The 20614-nt window shown below is 39.9% G+C and overlaps 1 protein-coding gene across 4 annotated transcripts in view; it reads right to left on the bottom strand.

Annotated features, from left to right (window-relative positions):
* Positions 1–298: 298 nt before the first annotated feature.
* LOC140488133 (rabphilin-3A-like) overlaps positions 299–20614 on the bottom strand; it is a 239796-nt gene continuing 219480 nt past the window's right edge. For all 4 annotated transcript variants that reach the window (XM_072587941.1, XM_072587944.1, XM_072587942.1 and 1 more), the window contains 3 exons: positions 20284–20365; positions 16312–16408; positions 299–6570 (listed from right to left, as the gene is read on the bottom strand). In XM_072587941.1, coding sequence (XP_072444042.1) covers positions 6440–6570; positions 16312–16408; positions 20284–20365 — 310 coding nt within the window. In that variant the 3' untranslated portion in view covers positions 299–6439. The remainder of the gene's footprint in view (positions 6571–16311; positions 16409–20283; positions 20366–20614) is intronic.

Raw genomic sequence — 20614 nt, 5'->3', positions numbered from 1 at the left:
AATTGTTCTGGTTTCCAAGGCTTCGTCTCAGACTGATTTATGAGTGAGTTCTGTTTCTCACACCGCCGCTGGAGCTCTCTGGAGGCAGGCCATGCTCGCCTTTCAGTTGAGATTTAATCACCTGCTTGCACAACCCCAGCTTTTAGTCTTCATTAGTATAATTCATGAAAAAAAAGGGGTATGGTTTCCTTAATCTTCCATGAAATCTTAAAGGCAGAGTTAGTGCCCACGTTCTCCGTGAGGGAGTGTGGAGATAAATGAACACAGCATTAAAAACCCACAACAACCAAAGCCATAATACTGTCCATCACTGCACCACCTTTTTTTTATTGTGTTAATTTAGAGCAGACAGGATTGTGTGTTGTATCACTTTACAGGCAACATCAGGACAAAGTGGTTCACAGCTTATATCTGCATGCACTGGAAGACAGCCTAAGTATTGCAGGCACCTCAATACAAAATCAAGTTTTGGTTTCTTATATCCAATCCAATGTATATCCACTGCAAAACATCATGCAGCTTCGTAGGTAACCAGTTTGAACATGCTGATTAAAAAGGTATCTCATGCTATTTATAAACAGAGCTCAGGCTGGTCCTACCTTATAACTGATTATCTTCAGTGTTGGCAGATTTTTCTTTTACCCAGAAGCACAGAAAAGAGGCATTTTCATTTTTCCTGGATATTAGCATTAAATTAGATCCTACCATTGTTGCTTTTGAATGACTCAACACCATAAGAGCCCCAAATTTAGGTTGTTTTCGGAACTGACTGCTATATAGCAACATGCACTGCCTAAACTCATAGCAGCAAGTAGATTACAGCTAGATGGACAGAAGCATGGATAGAGATCAGATAGTGATATGTGATTATTATAAATGGTTTCATACATAAAGAATAAAGCACTTTGTGTATTAGGACAATGACAAGTAAGATTTAAAACTAATGTCTGATTTCCATTCTGCTGTTAAAGATAACCATTTTCTTACTGACTGCTTCGATGTCCTTCTCCAGGATCATGTGGAAGATGATTCGCAAAGGTTTGATAATGAAAAGTCGAGTATTCTGACCCATGCACCTGTTATAAGGGAACTGATTACAATAATATCACATGGTCAAACTTGCATGATGTTACATTCTATCTTAGTTAAATTTTGGGAAGTTTTAGAAAGATTCAAGGTTTATCCAAGGAATCTCAGTTAATTACCGTGTGGCTTTGTAGAAGCTCAGCGAGTATCAATGTGACTCTGTGAGGTATCAGCAACCAGCACCATACATATTTACAGTGGTTCAACCAGGTGGTTCACTGATACTTTCTCAAAGACATTAGGAATGGGCAGCTACTGACACCCACATCCCATGATATAATTTTTAAAAGTAGAGTCTCAGCAAGGCTCTATCACCTGTGAAGTGTTGTTGAGTTTCAATGAATCCATGGGCTGCTTTATAATTTCTATATGTAAGTATTTGTTCATGGTGGAATTCAACATCCATTTGACTGAATGCTATTTTAGTTACCATAATGCTCAATGATGTTCTATAATATTCTAATATCCTACTGAGAAGTGGAAATTTGGAATGAGAGCTAAAAAGCCACACTTAAGAATAGAATGAAAGTTAAAATTTGAAATTCAAAGATTGCAAATGTAAAACTCTGGAAATACAGAGTCCAGCTTGTGTTAAGATAATGAAATGAGATTCTAACAACTACAAAGTCCTGTAATACTGTATTGTTAAATATGCCAAATTTTGCTGACAAGAATGTGCAAAGATGTGCTTCTCTAGATTATATCTTACACAAAGGTTATAAAACCAGACAGGTGAAATTACTTCATTTTAGCATATTTGTTAATGCAGTTAAGTGTAAGCCTCAGATGGAAACATAATAGAAAATGAACATCTCTGACGTGGATATTTGGCATTCCAATGAAGCACCACAGAAAGGCATCAAAGCTGCCCAAAATAGATGACCCATTAACACTGTAGAAAGAAACAGTCAGTGACCTACTGATGTTCTATTACTATATGCCACTATCATGTTTGATTAAATACTGCACCATAACGTATTTACAAAGAGTTCAAGACATCTAGAAGTACAAAATCATTACAACACTATTTGCTTCCTCATGCTGACTCTTCAGATTCTGTACTAAGCTTCAGAGAATGGACAGAGCATCTGAATGAATACCTAGCTTCAGAATCATCAGTCTAACATTGGTTGAGATAGAATTCAACAAAAGCAAAACTGGAAGACAATTATTATTTGATTGATATGCTCCTGGATGCAACAGCTGCTTATGGGAAGTATTTAGTATCAAGCATTTTCTTTCTTCTAATCTTCCTTCCTGGCCATTAAATGAAGATTTCGGAATTAGGTGACAGTTAGCATACATAGGACAAACAGAATGAAAAAATTCAATTCACTAAGTTGCTCTGGTGAGATTCATGCATTGACAGATATAGTTTTATGTCTCCTGTTCAAATACTATTGTGATCTCATTGTGCTTGTTAAACAGTTAATACTTGACATATGTACCATTGTAATTTGTCTGCAACAAGGCACAGCCAATGACTCTACACCAGCTAAAGTACTTGTATTGCCTCGGAAATATTGAAGTTAAGTTTTCCAAATCAACTCATCCAGGAACAGGAACGTAAATGTGAATTGCCATTGGCAGCTATGCCTTCTGTTGCTTGAAATTCACACCATAAATGTCTTTGTCAATTTCTTGACCACTCAAGTTACTTCTTAAAATCTTTCATTGTCTAAGCTTTTGATTGGTGTCAAATTTTATTTTGTAACATTCCTGTTAGGCACCTTGGAATACTTCACTGTATTAATGGTGCAAAATGCATAATATTGCTGTTGTCAATGTTTTGCATTTGCTGGATGGTGGGTACAGGAGATGAATTTTGTTTCCATTACATGGTGTTTGTGAGAGTTGTGAATTGAAGCTCTTCTTTCATATTAGCAGTAAGCATTCATATGAAGCCCAAATACAGATTCAGCATGAGCTAGATTAATACTGCCCCCACTCTACACAAACAGTGTAGTTCTATATCTTCCAGACTCAGAAAAGCTTCAATACATAATTCCATTTTCCACACAAGAATGCAGTTTTTCTCTTGAGCAATACAACTACATAAATTATGAACAAATTTTTGTTTGCAAACTGACGCAACAGATAGTCACCCCATGACCACACCTAGAAAATTTCAATTAGGCCCTTAACGGCCAGCAGGGAGAAAGATAAAATAGTGATTTACATGCATTAATCTGGAGTGATTTTACGCCCAGGTTCCAAAGGTGAGAGCAAATGGTAACCAAAGTTCCTTTGTTTGGTCTGTCTTTCTCTACAAGGGTGTGAATTGTTGCACAGGTCACTGATAGATCCAGAAAGCAAGTCAAGCCGTACTGATGGATTTTAATGTGGGGATGGATGAGGTCATGCCCTTTGGATCTATGAAAGATAGATAGCTAAATGGTGAGAAGATAATAGAGACTGATTGGTCAGTGCTCTTTAAAGTCATTTAAGATTATGCTGTCATTCAGTGAATATTTGATCCTGCTTTTCTTGTTAATTCCTTTTATTGCTGACCTCTTTAATTGCAAGGAAACAAACAGTTATAATGAGAAAGTAATTAACTATTTGGAAATATGTGGCTACATTAAACAGAGGATCTATGGGCGAAAATAAAGATTATGTCTATGCTATAATTCTGAAACAGAAATAGCAAATGTTGGAAACATAATAGATCAGGCAGCATTTGTGTCAAAGATGGACAGTTTACCCATCAGGTATTCTCTTGAAGGGTGTACACCTGAAATGTTGTCTGTTGTCTCAAATGCTGAATGTTTGCTAAATTTTATTTCACAAGTTGTTTGGAAGGTTTTCTTTTCACCTTCATTCTTCTCCTGTCTCTCTGACTGGAGCTCTATGTAAGCTAAGTGCAAGAAATCCTCCCAGTACCTTAGAAAGATGAATCCATTTCTGTTCTAACCCAAGGTGCATGCTTAGCCAGTTCAAGGCTGAACACAATCAGGATTGGATATCTTAAAAGTTGCATTAAAATAATATTTAGGATCTCCTATTGACATCCTAAATTCATTGATAATAGTTTTAATTAAAACTCTGATCAAAAGTGCGGAAATTGTGGATGATGCAGCACCTAAAGCATAGCTTAAAAAAATGTTTTCTAATTTGAATTTTCTTATACAACCAAGTTTTGAAAGTACATATACCAGAAAGTCTTCCCTTTTACTTTGGAATACTTCCCTATCACCATTTTAAAAATTAATTCTTTGTAGGAATATATTAACACTATCTGTAAATCATTCATAAATGACCTTTACTCTACAGAATTGCCTCAAATTCATAAAAAGACTTTCATCTCTTTTGCCTTGTGTATTCTTTGTTCTCATGTTGTGCTTTATTGCAAATGGGTTAGAGTCAGCCTGATCGCAGACATTTAATTTGGAACCTCTTCCTGTTCGTATTATGACCTTGCATCAGTAGTGGCACGAATAGGAATAGAATGCTGAGGGCAACACCTGGCATTGATGGTGTTAGGTGAGGGGATTGTCTTTATAAAATGGTTACCCTCATTTCCCTCTAAGAAATAAATATTGCAAAGAGACAAAAGAAATGTTCAGAGATTTCCCATTACAACTTTAAGCACTTAATATCATATATATTTCCTTTAAATTCTCTCCTCTATGCTGATCTAGGTACAATGCTCTTAAAAAGTCGGTCAAAAATTGAGTTCAGAGCTGCAATGGAAATATCCATTTTTGTAAGTTAATGATTCTCTGTTGCATAGGTTAGATCAAAACTCTATACAGTTCTAAAGCACCAGATGACTCTATGCTCAAGATATTTTTAATGACCTATTGATCTAGTTAAAAATTTGGGATAGATGTATTTTAGAACCTAAAGTTTACTGTCAGAGAGATTGATTCAGTTGCCTTTTAAGCAATTACTGGACTTACTTCATTTTAGATTAAATTGAATTTCCATTAGAGACAATGGGCAGGAAATTCTGTATCTTTATCAGTGGCAGAAGTATGATGTGGAATTACTTGCATCTGGTGCTGTGCTTATTAGTGATCCTGCCCTATATCTTGGACATGCAAGCCATTTGAAGCAGCCACCTGTACATCTATAAGACATAAGCCATAGAAACAGAAATTAGGCCATTCGGCCCATCAAGTCTGCTCCACCATTCAGTCATGGCTCGTAACCTTTGATTCCTTTGACAATGAAGAACCTATCTATCTCTGTTTTCAATATACTCAATGACCTGGTCCCACAGCCTTCTGTGGCAATGAATTCCACAGATTCAGCACTCTCTGGCTGAAACAAATTCTCCTTATCTCTGTTATAAAGGGTCTTCCCTTTACTCGAAGGCTGTGTCCTCGATCTAGCGATGCAACAGAGGTTCATGTTCATTGAGGAGCTGGACATTGGTATGACAGCTTACTGTTTCAAAAACAATAGTTGGAGAACTGAAACAGGTTAACATAGAAATGAATGTAGTCAGTCTTCTCAGATTTTCTAAGCTGTAGGGGCCTGCTGAATTTCCTAAAACACCAACATCTCCAGAAAGCACCAGATGAGGGCTCAAAATATTTCCTACTGTGGTAGAAGTGAGAAGTCCAATTTAAAAGGGTAGGAAACCTATGGATACACAGTCTGTCCCAAGATCCAGATTCCACTGCAGTTGAACTGTTGGATAAGTTTGAGCCTGCTAAGTATAGATGAGTGCAAAGATTGATCATAAAAGAGAGTAGGGTCGAAGTTAATGGTTGCTGCATGCAGCTTTCAGCTAATCACCTTCCCTGGCACAGCCACCTGTACATTGTAAAATATAGGGATAGGAACAGAAACCACATGCCCTGGTCATGTTCCTGGTCCCAGCCTAGGGCACAGTGGCCAACTAGAGTCCTGGATCTCTGATGCACCCCACTATGTAGAACCTGGTAACCTGCCAATGCCACAATGTCGATGAAACTTTGCGTTCGTCCATCACAATGAATAGTTCAGCTGGGTCTAATTAGATAACATTTGTCAAAGAAAGGCCAACTGCTTCTAGGAAGTAAAGAGAGGCAAACTCATGTCTTAGTTTAATGTGACTAGGTCTTCCCAGAATATTGTTTAGTGACTTTTAAGGAGGTGAGGGTAAGACGTAATATCAAAGTAATCGTGCACCATTTTCCTCACAGTGATGTTTTGCATGTATGGTGCAGTGATGTGTTCCAAGGTGATTGTAATATATACTTTGTACTAAGCACAGGACAAATGTTGATTAAACACTTTTCACAGAGATGGTGTCCCCTCATCAAAGTATTTTCAAATGAAAAAAAATAGGATGGACGAAGGAAGAAGGAAGTGGCCAAATTTGATGGCACAAACTCAATGTAGGCTCTGATAAGGATGCAGATCAGTCACTGGGAATGGGATTCGCATTGTACAGAGTATGCCAGCGTTCAATCTTCTTATCCTTGTTCTTCAGGCACTCATACCAGTGCTTTAAGCAGTCACCTTTAGCGTTAATGCCCATTATAATACTGCCTGTTACAGAGAGAAAAAATGATATTACAGGTCATTCTGTTATAACGCGTGTTTCATCAACATGACTTCGCTGTAATGCAATTGATGAATTGGGGGTACTGTTTCTACAGCGAAAACTTTTAAAACGTGTGTTGGCTGTAACACGATTACAGCACCAACACTTTAAGCCCTGCTTCTAAAGCACGATTTTTCTATAACGCAGGTCGCACAAGATCGTAACCAGCGTGTTATAGAAGAACTGACTGTATACACAAATAGCATTAAAGTATCAAATAACAAAGATACTGGACAAGGGAGATCAAGCCATTGGTATCCTACCTAAATGTAATGTATTTCCATCCAATGTGTAAATGTGCCTGTATTCTAAGCTGTGCACTCTGTGCCACCAATGATTTGAGGAGAGATAAAAACTTTGAAAATAAGATTAGTACTTATTTAAAAGAAAATAATTTTTGCTCAATTCAGTTTCCAAATCAAACTTTAAGCAACTAATAGTTTTAATATATTAAAGGTGCTGTATAACGTAAGGTGTTTTTATATTGAGTAGATGGATTCTGCTGGGGTTTAGATGCAAATCCAGATTTGATTTTGGCTCCACCTCACGATCTGATCTCAACCAGGTTGATTAGGAGAAAGTGAGGGCTGCAGATGCTGGAGACCAGAGTTGAAAAGTGTGGTACTGGAAAAGCGCAGCAGGTCAGGCAGCATCCGAGGAGCAGGAGAATCGACATTTCAAGCATAAGCCCTTCTTCAGGAATGAGACTGGTGTGCCAAGTGGGCTGAGATAAAAGGTGGGGGGGGGGCGCTGGGAATACAATAGGTGTGGGGGGGGGGGGGGCGCTGGGAATATGATAGGTGGAAGGAGGTGAGGGTGAGGGTGATAGGCCGGAGAGGGGGTGGGGGCGGAGAGGTCGGGAAGAAGATTGCAGGTCAAGAGGGCGGTGCGATGAATTCCAAGTCCACCTGGGATTGCCCTCTTGACCTGCAATCTTCTTCCTGACCTCTCCGCCCCAACCCCCTCTCTGGCCTATCACCCTCACCCTCACCTCCTTCCACCTATCGTATTCCCAGCGCCCCCCCCCCACCTTTTATCTCAGCCTGCTTGGCACACCAGCCTCATTCCTGAAGAAGTGCTTATGCCCGAAACATCGATTCTCCTGCTCCTCGGATGCTGCCTGGCCTGCTGCGCTTTTCCAGCACCACACTTTTCAACTCATCCAGATTGATGTTTGGACTATTAAATTGGTTTTCTTAAGTTAGAATTTAAAATAATAACAGACAATTAGCTTAACAGGGAATAAGAATAATTAGAAAATACTCAAAATGTGTAGCAGATTAATAACCAACTTAGCTTGAGTTCAGTCTCCCGGGACAGCAATATCCTTTGGAAATGCTTCCAAAGAAAGGGGAAATAAGCAGGTATTGTCTACATGTAAATTCTGCCAGCTCCAAAGCTTTCTGCCACTGTACAAAAGCAACATCCCCAGACAGGCTCCAGCTTTGATATGTGATCTACTTGAATCCTCTGAAATTTCCAGCCTGCCAACTTCTCAGATTCTTCAATCTAAAGGGGTTAAACAATACAGTTCTCATGCTATTACCAGGTAGTGATCCATAAGATGCCTGATGATATCACTCAGAACACCTGATTTTCATGTTTCTCCAGGCAAAAACTCGCCAGAGAAACTCTCAGAAAGGGTGCATGAAGCAGAGATTGGTGACCCAACGTCATGGGGTTCCATTCCCTTTTCATCTGAGTTTCCACACTGGAAATAAGCATATTTGGAGTACAAATTAAAGAAAAACCATATCACCCAAGCTGTCTTCCTTGTTCAATTAATGAGTATGCATTTGAAGAAGATATTAGAAGGAACGATAATTCTTTTTAGTGAAGTATTTGATTCTTGTAATTAAAACAGACCTTTAGTAGCTATAATAGGATTAACGTTATGAAAAGCTGAGATTAATCCACTTGATCAGTTTCCACGATTTAAACAACGCTACTGGTTCAATTTAAGGGATTCTGGATTAGTGGTGCTGGAAAAGCACAGCAGTTCAGGCAGCATCCGAGGAGCAGGAAAATTGACATTTCGGGCAAAAGCCCTTCATCAGGAATACAGGCAGAGTGCCTGAAGGGTGGAGAGATAAATGAGAGGAGGGTGGGGGTGGGGAGAAAGTAGTATAGAGTACAATAGGTGAGTGGGGGAGAGGATGAAGGTGATAGGTCAGGGAGGAGGGTGGGGGAAGATAGCAAAGAGTACATTGTACTCTATGCTACTTTCTCCCCACCCCCACCCTCCTCTCTTTTATCTCTCCACCCTTCAGGCACTCTGCCTGTATTCCTGATGAAAGGCTTTTGCCCGAAACGTCGATTTTCCTGCTCCTTGGATGCTGCCTGAACTAATGTGCTTTTCCAGCACCACTCTAATCCAGAATCTGGTTTCCAGCATCTGCAGTCATTGTTTTTACCTTGTTCAATTTAAACCTCATTACATTACATGGAAACGGAAATGGGTGTACTGTTGAATCTTACGTGTCTTGAATTGCTTGTCAGAATCTTAAAGGCTGAATAATAGTGCCTGATAAGATAAATAATTAGCTTGACTTTAAAAATCTGAATGAATGACTTTGCTGGAAACATTGGTGTTGATGTCATTTTTTTTCATGGGTACAGATTCTATGGATATAAATTGCTGATCTTCCATCTGTCTCAATACCAGAGGTAGAAAACTATTATTAAGGGAGATGGGGCCAGGACTAGTTATTAACTTTTCTCCACACTTCTTGGTGATTTTTCCCAAAATGTAACATTCCTATTTTGTTCACTCCTCATCAATTACGGCAAAATATTAGATATTTATCCTCTTCTTGTCTTTGTCTTTTAAATATTTCCTCTCACATCCTGTTTCATTTGATATAAACTTTTATGTAGTGCGGGAACTTTACACTTTATTCCAGAATTTAAAAATCTAATAATTGCTAGGTATTGCAGAACATAAACATTAATAAAATGAGACTTGTAGTGAAAGCTTTTCATCTTACACTCATCAGGACTGAAACACAAGAAAACCCCCACCCTCAAAAGCATATCCCTTTCCTGAGGGAAAACTGTACAATGTGTGGACATAATATTTTAGCCAACAAAGAACATGTCCTAATGTACAAACAAATGTCTTGTTTTTATATATCTGTGTAAATGTAATAACATAAATTTGGACACAGAAGTGGCTCGAAGGTAGAAGGCAGGGGATGATGGTGGAGGGTTGCTTTTCAGATTGGAGGCCTGTGACCAGTGGGGTGTCGCAAGGATCAATGCTAGGTCCACTGCTTTTTGTCATTTATATCAATGATTTGGGTGTGAACATCGGAGGTATAGTTAGTAAGTTTACAGATGACACCAAAATTGGAGGTGTAGTCGCCAGCGAAGTAATACGGGATCTTGCTCAGATGGGCCAACGGGCTGAGGAGTAGCAGATAGAGTTTAATTTAGATAAATGCAAGGTGCTGCATCTTGGAAAAGCAAAACAGAGCAGGACTTATACACTTAATGGTAGTGTTGCTGAACAAAGAGACCTTGGACACAGCTTCATAGTTCTTTGAAAGTAGAGTCGCGGGTAGATAGGATAGTGAAGAAGGCATTTAGTATACTTTCCTTGATTGGTCAGAGCATTGAGTATAGAAGTTGGGAGGTCATGTTGTGGTTGTATAGGACATTGGTTAGGCCACTTTTGGAATATTGTGTGGAATTCTGGTCTCCTTCCTATCGGAAGCATGTTATGAAACTTGAAAGGGTTCAGAAAAGATTTACAATGATATTGTCAGGGTTGGAGGATTTGAGCTATAGGGAGAGACTGAGTAGGCTGGGACTGTTTTCCCTGGAGCGTCGGAGGCTGAGGGATGACCTTATCGAGGTTCATAAAATCATGAGGGGCATGGATGGGATAAATAGACAAGGTCTTTTGCTGGGGTGGGAGAGTTCAGAACTAGAGGGCATGGGTTTAGGGTGAGTGGGGAAAGATATAAAAGGGACCTAAGGGGCAACTTTTTCACACAGAGGGTGGTGCATGTATGGAATGAGCTGCCAGAGGAAGTGGTGGAGGCTGGTACAATTACAACATTTAAAAAGCATCTGGATGGGTATATGAATAGGAAGAGTTTAGAGAGATATGGGCCAAGTGCTGGCAAATGGGACTAGATTAGGGTGGGATATCTGGTTGGCATGGATGAGTTGGACTAAAGGGTCTGTTTCCATGCTGTACATCTCTATGACTCTGTGCCACCTGACAATGAGAATAGTGAGTAAATCTGAACTTTCAACACTTTTTTTTTCTATTTTTTGTTTCTTTGGATGGCTCCTTATGTTGAATTTGGCAATTCTCTACAATTCTCTACTCCAGCCTAACCACACTACATCTGATTAAGTTCCACACTTTCTGATAGTAAAACTTGCTATCCATTTTGACTTTCCATCTTTTGTGGTTTTTACTTCTACCTTTTGATATTTTATTCTGTGGTTTTCACCCTATAGTTTTGCGATCCATTTATATTCCATATACCAGTCAGCTCAGTGACGAAGGCATAAAGCGCAGATAATGGATGAGTTATAAATATGTGGCATAAAGAGGAGGAACTATCAAATGACATGCAGAATATACCTGAGATCCATCTAAATCAAGATATCTTAAGATCTCCCAGCCTGGCTGTTCTACCATTCCACTATGTGATTTTATTACTTTTCCTTTTTATTGGGTGCCAGTACTGACAAGATAAAGATAAATGGAAATTAAGTTTCATGTATATCACCACTCAATCATTCTTTTGCCATGGTCTCCATTCACCCTCACCTATACAGCTCTGCAGATTTATACAGTGGAAAACTATTTGTCCACTTCAACTATTTGTTTGCTTTTCTCTACAGATATAAAAACATGAATTTCCCTATGAGGAGTGACCAGAGATCAACTTCATCCAGATAGGAATCTTAGGTTTACCAGTGTTAGATGCAAGTTCTTTTTTGGTAAAAACTTCAAAAATGGGGTTCTGGCTCACTTATCTGAGGAATAACAGACAAAAGTGGGAAGTAATTGCAAGGTTAGAGAGTCAAGCTGACAGCATCCTATCTCGAGATGATTAGATTAGATTCTCTACAGTGTGGAAACAGGCCCTTCAGCCCAACAAGTCCACACTGACCCTCTGAAGAGTAACCCACCCAGACCCATTTCCCTCTGACTAATGCACCTAGCACTGTGGGCAATTTAGCATGGCCAATTCACCTGACCTGCACATCTTTGGGATGTGGGAGGAAACCAGAGCATCCGGAGGAAACCCACGCAGACACTGGGAGAATGTGCAAACTCCACAAACACAGTTGCCCGAGACTAGAGTTGAACCTGGGGCCCTGCTACTGTGAGGCAGCAGTGCTAACCACTGGGCCACTGTCACTGTCAATTTCACAGCAGTCTGTGCGTCTCAGTTAAATTTCTTGGCCTAAGAACCTAAGTGAAGAATATGTGACTTGAGCTGTCCTGTCATAAAAGACCTGATTTGTATTTACATATGTACTTTGGTTAGGATTTGGTATATTCCCAGATGGTTAACAACTTAGCTTTCATTTTATTGATGTGTTGTGGCTATGTATGGTAGGTTCTCTGCAGCAAAGACAGAATCCTGAATCCTACTGTCTGCCTCATTCCAAGGTTAAGGACATCTTTTCTGTGCTAGAGAGGAACTTGGAGTCGGAGGGTAAAGATACAGTTGTCGTTTGCTCACATAGGTACCAATGATGTAAGTAAATCACAAAAAGAGATTCTACCAAGGGATGAGAAGCAACTCAGCTAAATTAGTAAGCAAAACCACTAAAGTAATCATCTCTGAATTAGTAACTGAACCATGTGCAAATTGGCATCGGGTAAATGAGATTAGAGAGAGAAATGCATGGTCCCGACATTGCTGTGGAAGAAGTGGGTTCTGATTCATGGGGTACTGGGGAAAGAGACAGCAGTTGTGTTGGGACAGGCTTCATTTGAACCATACTGGGACCAGTGTCCTGGTAAATCATATAACAGAATAAGGGGACTCCCCATTTGAAACAGATGCAAAGGGATAGCTTCTCCCAGAGGGTAATGAATGTTTGGAATTCTGTACCCAGAGAATTGTGGAGGCTAGATCACAAAGCATTTAAAAAGGAGATGGATATGTATTTGAAGTATCAGGAAGTTGAGAGCAATGAAGAGCTGGCATGAAGGAGGAGTTGAGGCCAGGGTCAGATCAGCCATGTTCTAACTGAATGGTGAGGCAGAATTGAGAAACTGAATGGCCGTTCTGCTCTTTGTTGTTATTTTCTAACATAGAAATAATGAAGTGATTAAAATTATTAATTCCAAGATGCTTCAAATACAGTACAGACAATGAATGGATACAAATTAGATCACTTGATTTGACTTGATTCATTACTGTCCCATGTACCGAGATACAGTGAAAAGTATTGTTTTGCATACTATTCAGGCAGATCATACCATTCATAAGTACATCAGGGTACTAGAACAGGATGCAGAATATAGTGTTACAGCTACAGAGAAAGTGCAGAGAGAGTTCAGCTTTAATACTTGAGAAGTCCGTTCAAACTTCTGCTAACAGTGGGGAGGAAGCTGGTCTTGAATCTATTGGTGCATGTTTTCAAACCTTTGTATCTTTTACTCAATGCAAGAGGGTGGAAGACAGTATTACTGGGATGGGAGAGTTCTTTGATTACATAGGTTGCTTTCCCAAGGCAGCAGGAAATACAGACTAGTTCAGCGTAAGGAAGGCAGGTTTGCATGTTAGATTGGGCTGTGTAGAATTGACAATGAGTTCAGGATAGTTAGTTGCATGCTAGATGGTACAGATTGGCCATCTGGAAGTTTACTGGACTCGCCTTGTTTCTTGGGTTCACATTCACATTAACACTTGGGATGTCATAATGAATCATCTAGCACAGTATGTGTGTCTGCCTAGAGGCCTGTAAGTGTTTTGGCCTCTATTGATCAATCTATAGACTGTTAGAAAATAAAGGATCAAATGGAGACTATGGCCAGTATTTAGTCCTTAATACATCTCCTCTCCTCTAGCCATCAGTTTGAGATTTGATCGGAATCCCTGTGTAATATTATAGCAACATGCAAAATGCTGCTTCCATAAAATCCTCACCCTAAGACATAAATAACTCCATATACATTTTCTTCAAATAGGGCAAGAGGCTACATTGTGCAAGATCATTAAATTTGATATCAAATATGTATGCAACATAATCCTTTTATTGCATTAGTAGTGGTCAAATAAATAAATGCAATTAATTTTTCCTCCAATTTATTTGAACCCACTAGAGTGGGCAGGATGATTGGTGGTCCAGGAGAATTAGGGATGTGTCCGATGTTGGAATCCCACTGTCTGCTAGTGGATTGTCAGTTGGGCTTATTAATGAGTCACTTGACGTAAACTTATATTGAGTCCATCAGAGTTCAGTAGTGGCTCAAGATTTAAACAAAATTCTCCTGAGGGTCACCCAGCATACTCCATTGGGTTTGTCTACAACCTGTGGCAGGGGGAGGGTCCTTGCTATCAGGCCCTCAGTGGCCAATCAAAGTACGCAGCATCAGGGAGAGGTGCTCGTGGAAAGCAAGTAGTTGATCTTGGTATATTTGCTCAACCTTACAAATCCTATCCCACTCTACTCAGGTTGGCACAGCAGCAAGGTGGCAGCACCACTGCCTCACAGCACCAAGGACTCAGGTTCGACCTGGATAATTGTCTGGTCAGTGCTTGGCCACCCACGGGATTAAATACAACCATCAATTTGAAAATCAATCAGAGCCCCACATTCAGTCTATGGAAAGACCCAATGCAATTTAAGCCTATTAGGACATTTTACAGGAGGTGCTGGGCCGCCCACAAGGTCAAGTCCCAGTTGGACAGAAATTCAGCCCCAAGAACAGCTGACCAAGGAGATGACCAGACATAGGTGAGTGAATCATAGAATCCATGCAATGCAGATAAAGGTATTTGGCCCATTGAGTCAGCATTGACCTTCCAAATAGCACCCCCGACCCAAACCCACTCTCCCACCCTATTAACCATGGCTAATCCACCTAGCCTGCACATCTCTGGAGACAAAGGAGCAATTTCAAATGGCCAATCCACCAAACCTGTACATCTTTGAACCATGGGAGGAAACCTATACAGGCATGGGGAGAATGTGCAAGCTCCACACAGACAGTCACCCGAGGCTGGAATCGAACCTGAGTCCTTGGTGTTGTGAGGCAGTGGTGCGACCACCTTGCTGCTGTGCCAACCTGAGTAGAGTGGGATAGGATTTGTAAGGTTGAGCAAATATGCCAACATCAACTATTTGTTTTCCACCAGCACCTCTCCCTGATGCTGCGTACTTTAATTGGCCACTGAGGGCCTGATAGCAAGGACCCTCCCCCTGCCACAGATTGTAGACAAACCCAATGGAGTATGCTGGGTGACCCTCAGGAGAATTTTGTTTAAATCTTGAGCCACTACTGAACTCTGATGGACTCAATATAAGTTTACGTCAAGTGACTCATTAATAAGCCCAACTGACAATCCACTAGCAGACAGTGGGATTCCCACATCGGACACATCCCTAATTCTCCTGGACCACCAATCATCCTGCCCACTCTAGTGGGTTCAAATAAATTGGAGGAAAAATTAATTGCATTTATTTATTTGACCACTACTAATGCAATAAAAGGATTATACAATATGCCTCTTGCCCTATTTGAAGAAAATGCATATGGAGTTATTTATGCCTTGGGGTGGGGATTTAATGGAAGCAGCATTTTGCATGTTGCTATTATAATATATTCATATTTAGAATCTTTGTCTATCACCGTAGGTAAGCAGCTATCCTTGAAGCTCTGCTTCTCTAACTGGTGGCATCACCACTCAATAGAAAATGGTGTGAGACCATACTGTGACAGGAGGGTGGTAGAAATGACTCTCTTGTCTTACGATTAGGGCTGTTTATCGTGGTATTCATGACAAGTTTCTGCTTCTAATGACCACTAACTGTGTGCACAAACCACCCTTATCTGTTGAGGATGGGGTTTGGATGTTAAATGGACCTAAACCAATGAACCTCTCACTGAAAATTATAATTCTTTGCGCTCAGCCTCCGATCATTGTTGGATTGAAGCTGCAATGATTAGGTTGCAAACTGAACAGGAAACAATGGCCTAATCAAGGCCTTGTTTTCATGAGCTGAACTCCAGCTGCAGTCTGAACAGTTCGTGTTCTTAAGTCTTAACCTGTCAGTCTTCACCTAAGCTCTTTGAACATAAATAAATCAGAATATCTCCCTGAAAGGTGGAAGTGTACACTTATTAACGAGAAACAGCAACCATTCTGGTGCATAGGTTTTTTTTTCTGCAGCCTGCTTTGAAGATTCTTAACATGGTGATGGTATTTTTTTGAATGTACCAAATACCTGACCAACCAAAAAAAAATGGCTGGTATAGCTGCCAGAATGCAATGGGCCACATAAGTGGTTGTGATAAAAGAATTTCGTTCTACATGACTCATTGGATTGTCAATAAATTACGTACATGTTAATGTGGGAAAAACGGGTCCTAAATGGAAATCAGGAAGAACAAAGGAATATTTATAATAAATAGTCATGGCTGTTTCCTGTTCCCTAGGGCGTGTTCCTTTAACTGAAAGCATTTCTAATTCAGAACTCACCAATATAATCATTGGCTTTGCCAATGTCATAATCCCACACTGAAAGTTCCAGAGTTTTCTTCGCCAGGTCATTATGTTTAATATCATAGAAGAATTCCTGCAGAAAAAGGAAGTGAATTGGTAACTACATGCTTTCATGCTTCTGACTTATATAAGAAGAAAATAAACAGCTGCTGTCAATTCTATGAGCATTTAGAATGGAATTGAAGTTGGGGATAGAAGGGAAAGGAGAATTTGAGCATCAATGGATTTTAAAATCTATTGAATGGGGTCTTATGTAGGATCCTTTGGGATAGCTGACTTAAAATCATAGAATCATACAGTGCAGATGAGGCCATTCAACCCATTGATCCTGCACTGGCACATGAGAAACACCTGACCTTCAAACTAACCCCATTCACTAGCACTTGGCTGATACCTTGAGTGTAATGATGTACCAAGTGCTCATCCAAGTACTTTTTAAAGGATGTGAGACAATTCACCTCTACCATCCTCCCAGACAGGGCATTCCAGATCGTTACCACCTCTTGCTCATATTCCTCCCTTAACCACTTGCCTGTCACCTTGAACCTGTGTCCATTCATGATTGCCCATGATCCTCGTAATCTTGTCCACCTCAATCAGATCTCTCCTCAGTCTTCTCTGTTCCAATAAAAACAACCCAAACCTATCCAACGTTTCCTCATACCTTAAATTTTCCATTCTAGGCAGCATCCTGATGAATGTCCTCTGCACCGCCTCCAGTGCAATCACATACTTTCTGTAATGGTGGTGATCAGTACTGCATACAGTACTCCAGCTGTGGTCTCACCAATGTTCGATACAACTCCAACATGACTTCCCCCCCTTTTATAATCTGTGCCTTGGTTGATAAAGGCCAGTGTCCCATATGCCTTTTTCACCTCCATACTAACATGCCCTTCCGCTTTCAGAGATCTGTGGTCAAACATTCCAAGGTCCCTTTGTTCCACAGGACTTCCTAGTGTCATGCCATTCATGGAATACTTCCTTGTCAAATTACTCCTTCCAAAGTGTATCACCTCACACTTTTCAGGGTTAAATTCCACCTGCCACTTATCTGCCCATTTGACCATCCTCTTTGCATCTTTTTGTAGCCCAAGACACTCAACCTGACTGTTAATTACTTGACTTTACCTTTGCTTTAATTCCTCTGTGGTAGGTAAAGGATATATTTTTTTAAATGTAAAGTTGCCATAGTCCTACTAGAGGACTACTCTCTCATTAGCAAGAGGTGGTTTAACCTGAGGGTCTCTACACCTAAGGTGAGGAGACAGCTTGAGAGGGAGAGTCCTTCTTGGTAACCTTAACTGGTGTGGGAGTCGCATCCATCTATACAATTTCACTAGGTTAAGATATGTCCCTTTACTTTCAACTAACTCCTATTCACATCTTGCTTTGACTGTTTTAGTCAGGTATTCATTTGCAAGAGTTGATGGGTGTGACTAACCAGATGACAAAATTTGTATCTTTTGCAGAGATATAATCTCAAAATGTGGACAATCTGGCAAGGCTTCATTTATTTCAATTTCTTGGGTATATTAAGAAGGTGAGGGCTAGCTTTTTTCCCTGCACTGTTTCAGTTCTGATGGTGTCACCATAATAAGTTATGAGGCAGTCCATGAACACTGACCCAGTGATAACAAAGGTAGAGTGATATACGTTACTTGGATAATGTATAACATGAACAGATTTTAATCTAATATAGGGCACTGAGCATGCCTGAGTAGCATGCCTGTTTAACACCAGTTGTAACACCTCCTGAAAAAGAGTGTAAACTAAGGGGATCCAAAGTAGTAGTTGGTGCTAAACACTGTTTATCCAGCCCCTGCTGCTTTTTTGTGAACATCTGCTGGCCATAGACCAACAGACCAAATACATTTTTAAATTCCAATATTCAGTGATATAATTCAGGCTCATCATGCATTTAATAATAAAATGCTTAAATCTGGCAGAGTTCCAACGTCACCAGCAAAGTTTTGCAGCCAGCAGAAACAAGGCCAAGAGAAGCCAAGGAGAGTTATTTCATTCAACATTTCCCTATAGAATGTGATCCAGCTTCTTTTGGCCCCACAAGGAATCCTTATCCTTTCCTCTACCCCAAGTTTCCTCCCTCCCTCGCTAAAATTGGAAATGATCTCATTCATCACTCACTGTCTTTACTGCAGATCATATCCCTGTGCTGCCAGTACAGTCTGAAACCCCACAGTTTTTCACTTTTGCCTGCCTGTGACCACATAATACCCCTCAATCAGGAGTAAGCATTGTGACAAGTAATGAGACTCAAGATTTAAAATTGTTCAGGCCTCAAGCTAGTACCATCTTGTGCAGCCCACTCACACTGTCCTGCCCCAAGTTACGTTGGAGACTCTGTCTCTGAAATGATCTATGTTCCATCTGGACAAAGTGCTGAATAGACGCTCTGTAATCCTCCATTGCTACTTGGCTGAGAATGCGAGATGTGAATTCATATTGCACCTCATACAAAACTAATTCATAAACCAATAATATTTAATTGGAATACTTTGAATGCAGAGTTCTAAATTACAGAGATATCTAGATGTCTTCATGCATGAATCATGCAATGTACTGCAAGTAATTAGGAAAGATAATAGAGTGTTATCATTTATTGTAAGGGAATTGAATACAAAAGTAAGAAGTTTATGCTCCACTTATGCAGAACACTGGTGAGTATTTTTTTCAGGAAGGATGTAAATGTGTGTTGAGAGTAGCTCAGAGAAGGTTTATTTAGACTAATATCAAGATTAGTGATGTGCAGGTATTCCTATGAGGAAAGGTTTAGGACTGAATCTAAGTTTTGACATGTAAAAGGCAGCTTGATTGAAACAAATACAATTCTAAGGGATTTTGACAGAGTAGATATGGAGAGGATGTATTCTCTTCTGGGAGAAACTAGAACGAAGGGTCACTGTTTAAAAGTAAAGGGTTTCCCATTTCAAACAGATGAAACTGAAGTTTTTCTTACAAATATTGAAACCTACTTCCTGAAAAGCAGCTGAAACAGAGTTCCTGTATGTTTTAAGGCAGAGGTGGACAGATTCTTGGTAAGCAAAAGGTAAATATTTATCAAGAGTAGGCAGGAATGGGGACTTGAGGTATCAGTCAAATCCACCATGTTGTTAGTAAATGGTGGAGCAGAACAATCTTCTACTTCTTGTTTGTAAGCTTGTCATAGGGATCAATATTATTGTCAGACTACAGTACAGTATACAAACTTAAGATCACAACAGTGACTTCTATGAGATGCAGACATCATGCTTTTATGAAATTGATTTGTCCAATTATTTGGGGGATGCTCAAATCCACGTGGGGAGGCAATGGTCTAATGGTATTATTGCTTGACCATTAATCCCAGACCGAGGTAATGTTCTGGGACAAAGCTGAGAACTGAGGCTGCTGGAGATCTGAAACAAAAACAGACATTGCTAGAGACACTGAGCAGATCTGACAGAATCTGTGGAGAGAAAGCAGGACAGAGAGTCACTGGACTCAAAATGTTAACTGCTTTATCTTCACAGATGCTGCCAGACCTGCTGAGCTTCTCCAGCAATGTCTGTTTTTGTAATGCTCTGAGGATCTGGGTTCAAATCCTACCATGGTAGATGAATTTGAATTCAATTTAAAAATCTGGAGTTAAGAGTCTAATGATGATCATGAAACTGTTACTGATAGTCAGAAAAACATATCTGATTCACTAATGTCCTTTAGCGAAGGAAACTGCTGTCCTTGCCTGGTCTGGCCTATATGTGACTCCAAACCCACAGCAATGTGGTTGACTCCTAACTGTCCTTTGGGCATTTAGGCTGAGCTAGCAATGTCTACATCCTTTAAATGAGTAAGAAAAATAATTTAACATTCATTTCATATTAGTAGCATTTATGTATAACTACAAACTATTTGTGGATGTTTACCTATAAGATTACTGAGCCTCACCTCATTAAATTCAGGGTTCAGTGTCTTCTTCTTGATCTGAGTCTTTTGCTTGGCCTTTTTTCCCATGTCAGGCTTGAGACAGCTGAAAGGAATGAAAACAAACCAGCACTGAGGTTTTAAATTAATGCCATGTATATTAAAGCTAAAATTTCATTAGATGGGGAGAGTTTCTGTCAATTACTTCTATTGAAGTCAAATATAACAAGCCTGTGACATACAATCATCACGGATGTAATATTAGAAATGTCTAACTAGCTTTCTTCCTATTCTTTATTTCTTTATTTTTCTGCTTTTTAAGCTGGCGCTGGAGAATGGTGATGATATAACACTT

The sequence above is a fragment of the Chiloscyllium punctatum genome, chromosome 17 (genome assembly GCF_047496795.1).
Source record: "Chiloscyllium punctatum isolate Juve2018m chromosome 17, sChiPun1.3, whole genome shotgun sequence".
NCBI lineage: Eukaryota > Metazoa > Chordata > Chondrichthyes > Orectolobiformes > Hemiscylliidae > Chiloscyllium > Chiloscyllium punctatum.
The sequence above is the reverse complement of the archived record's forward strand: the minus strand, read 5'-3'. Positions and strand labels throughout refer to the sequence as shown.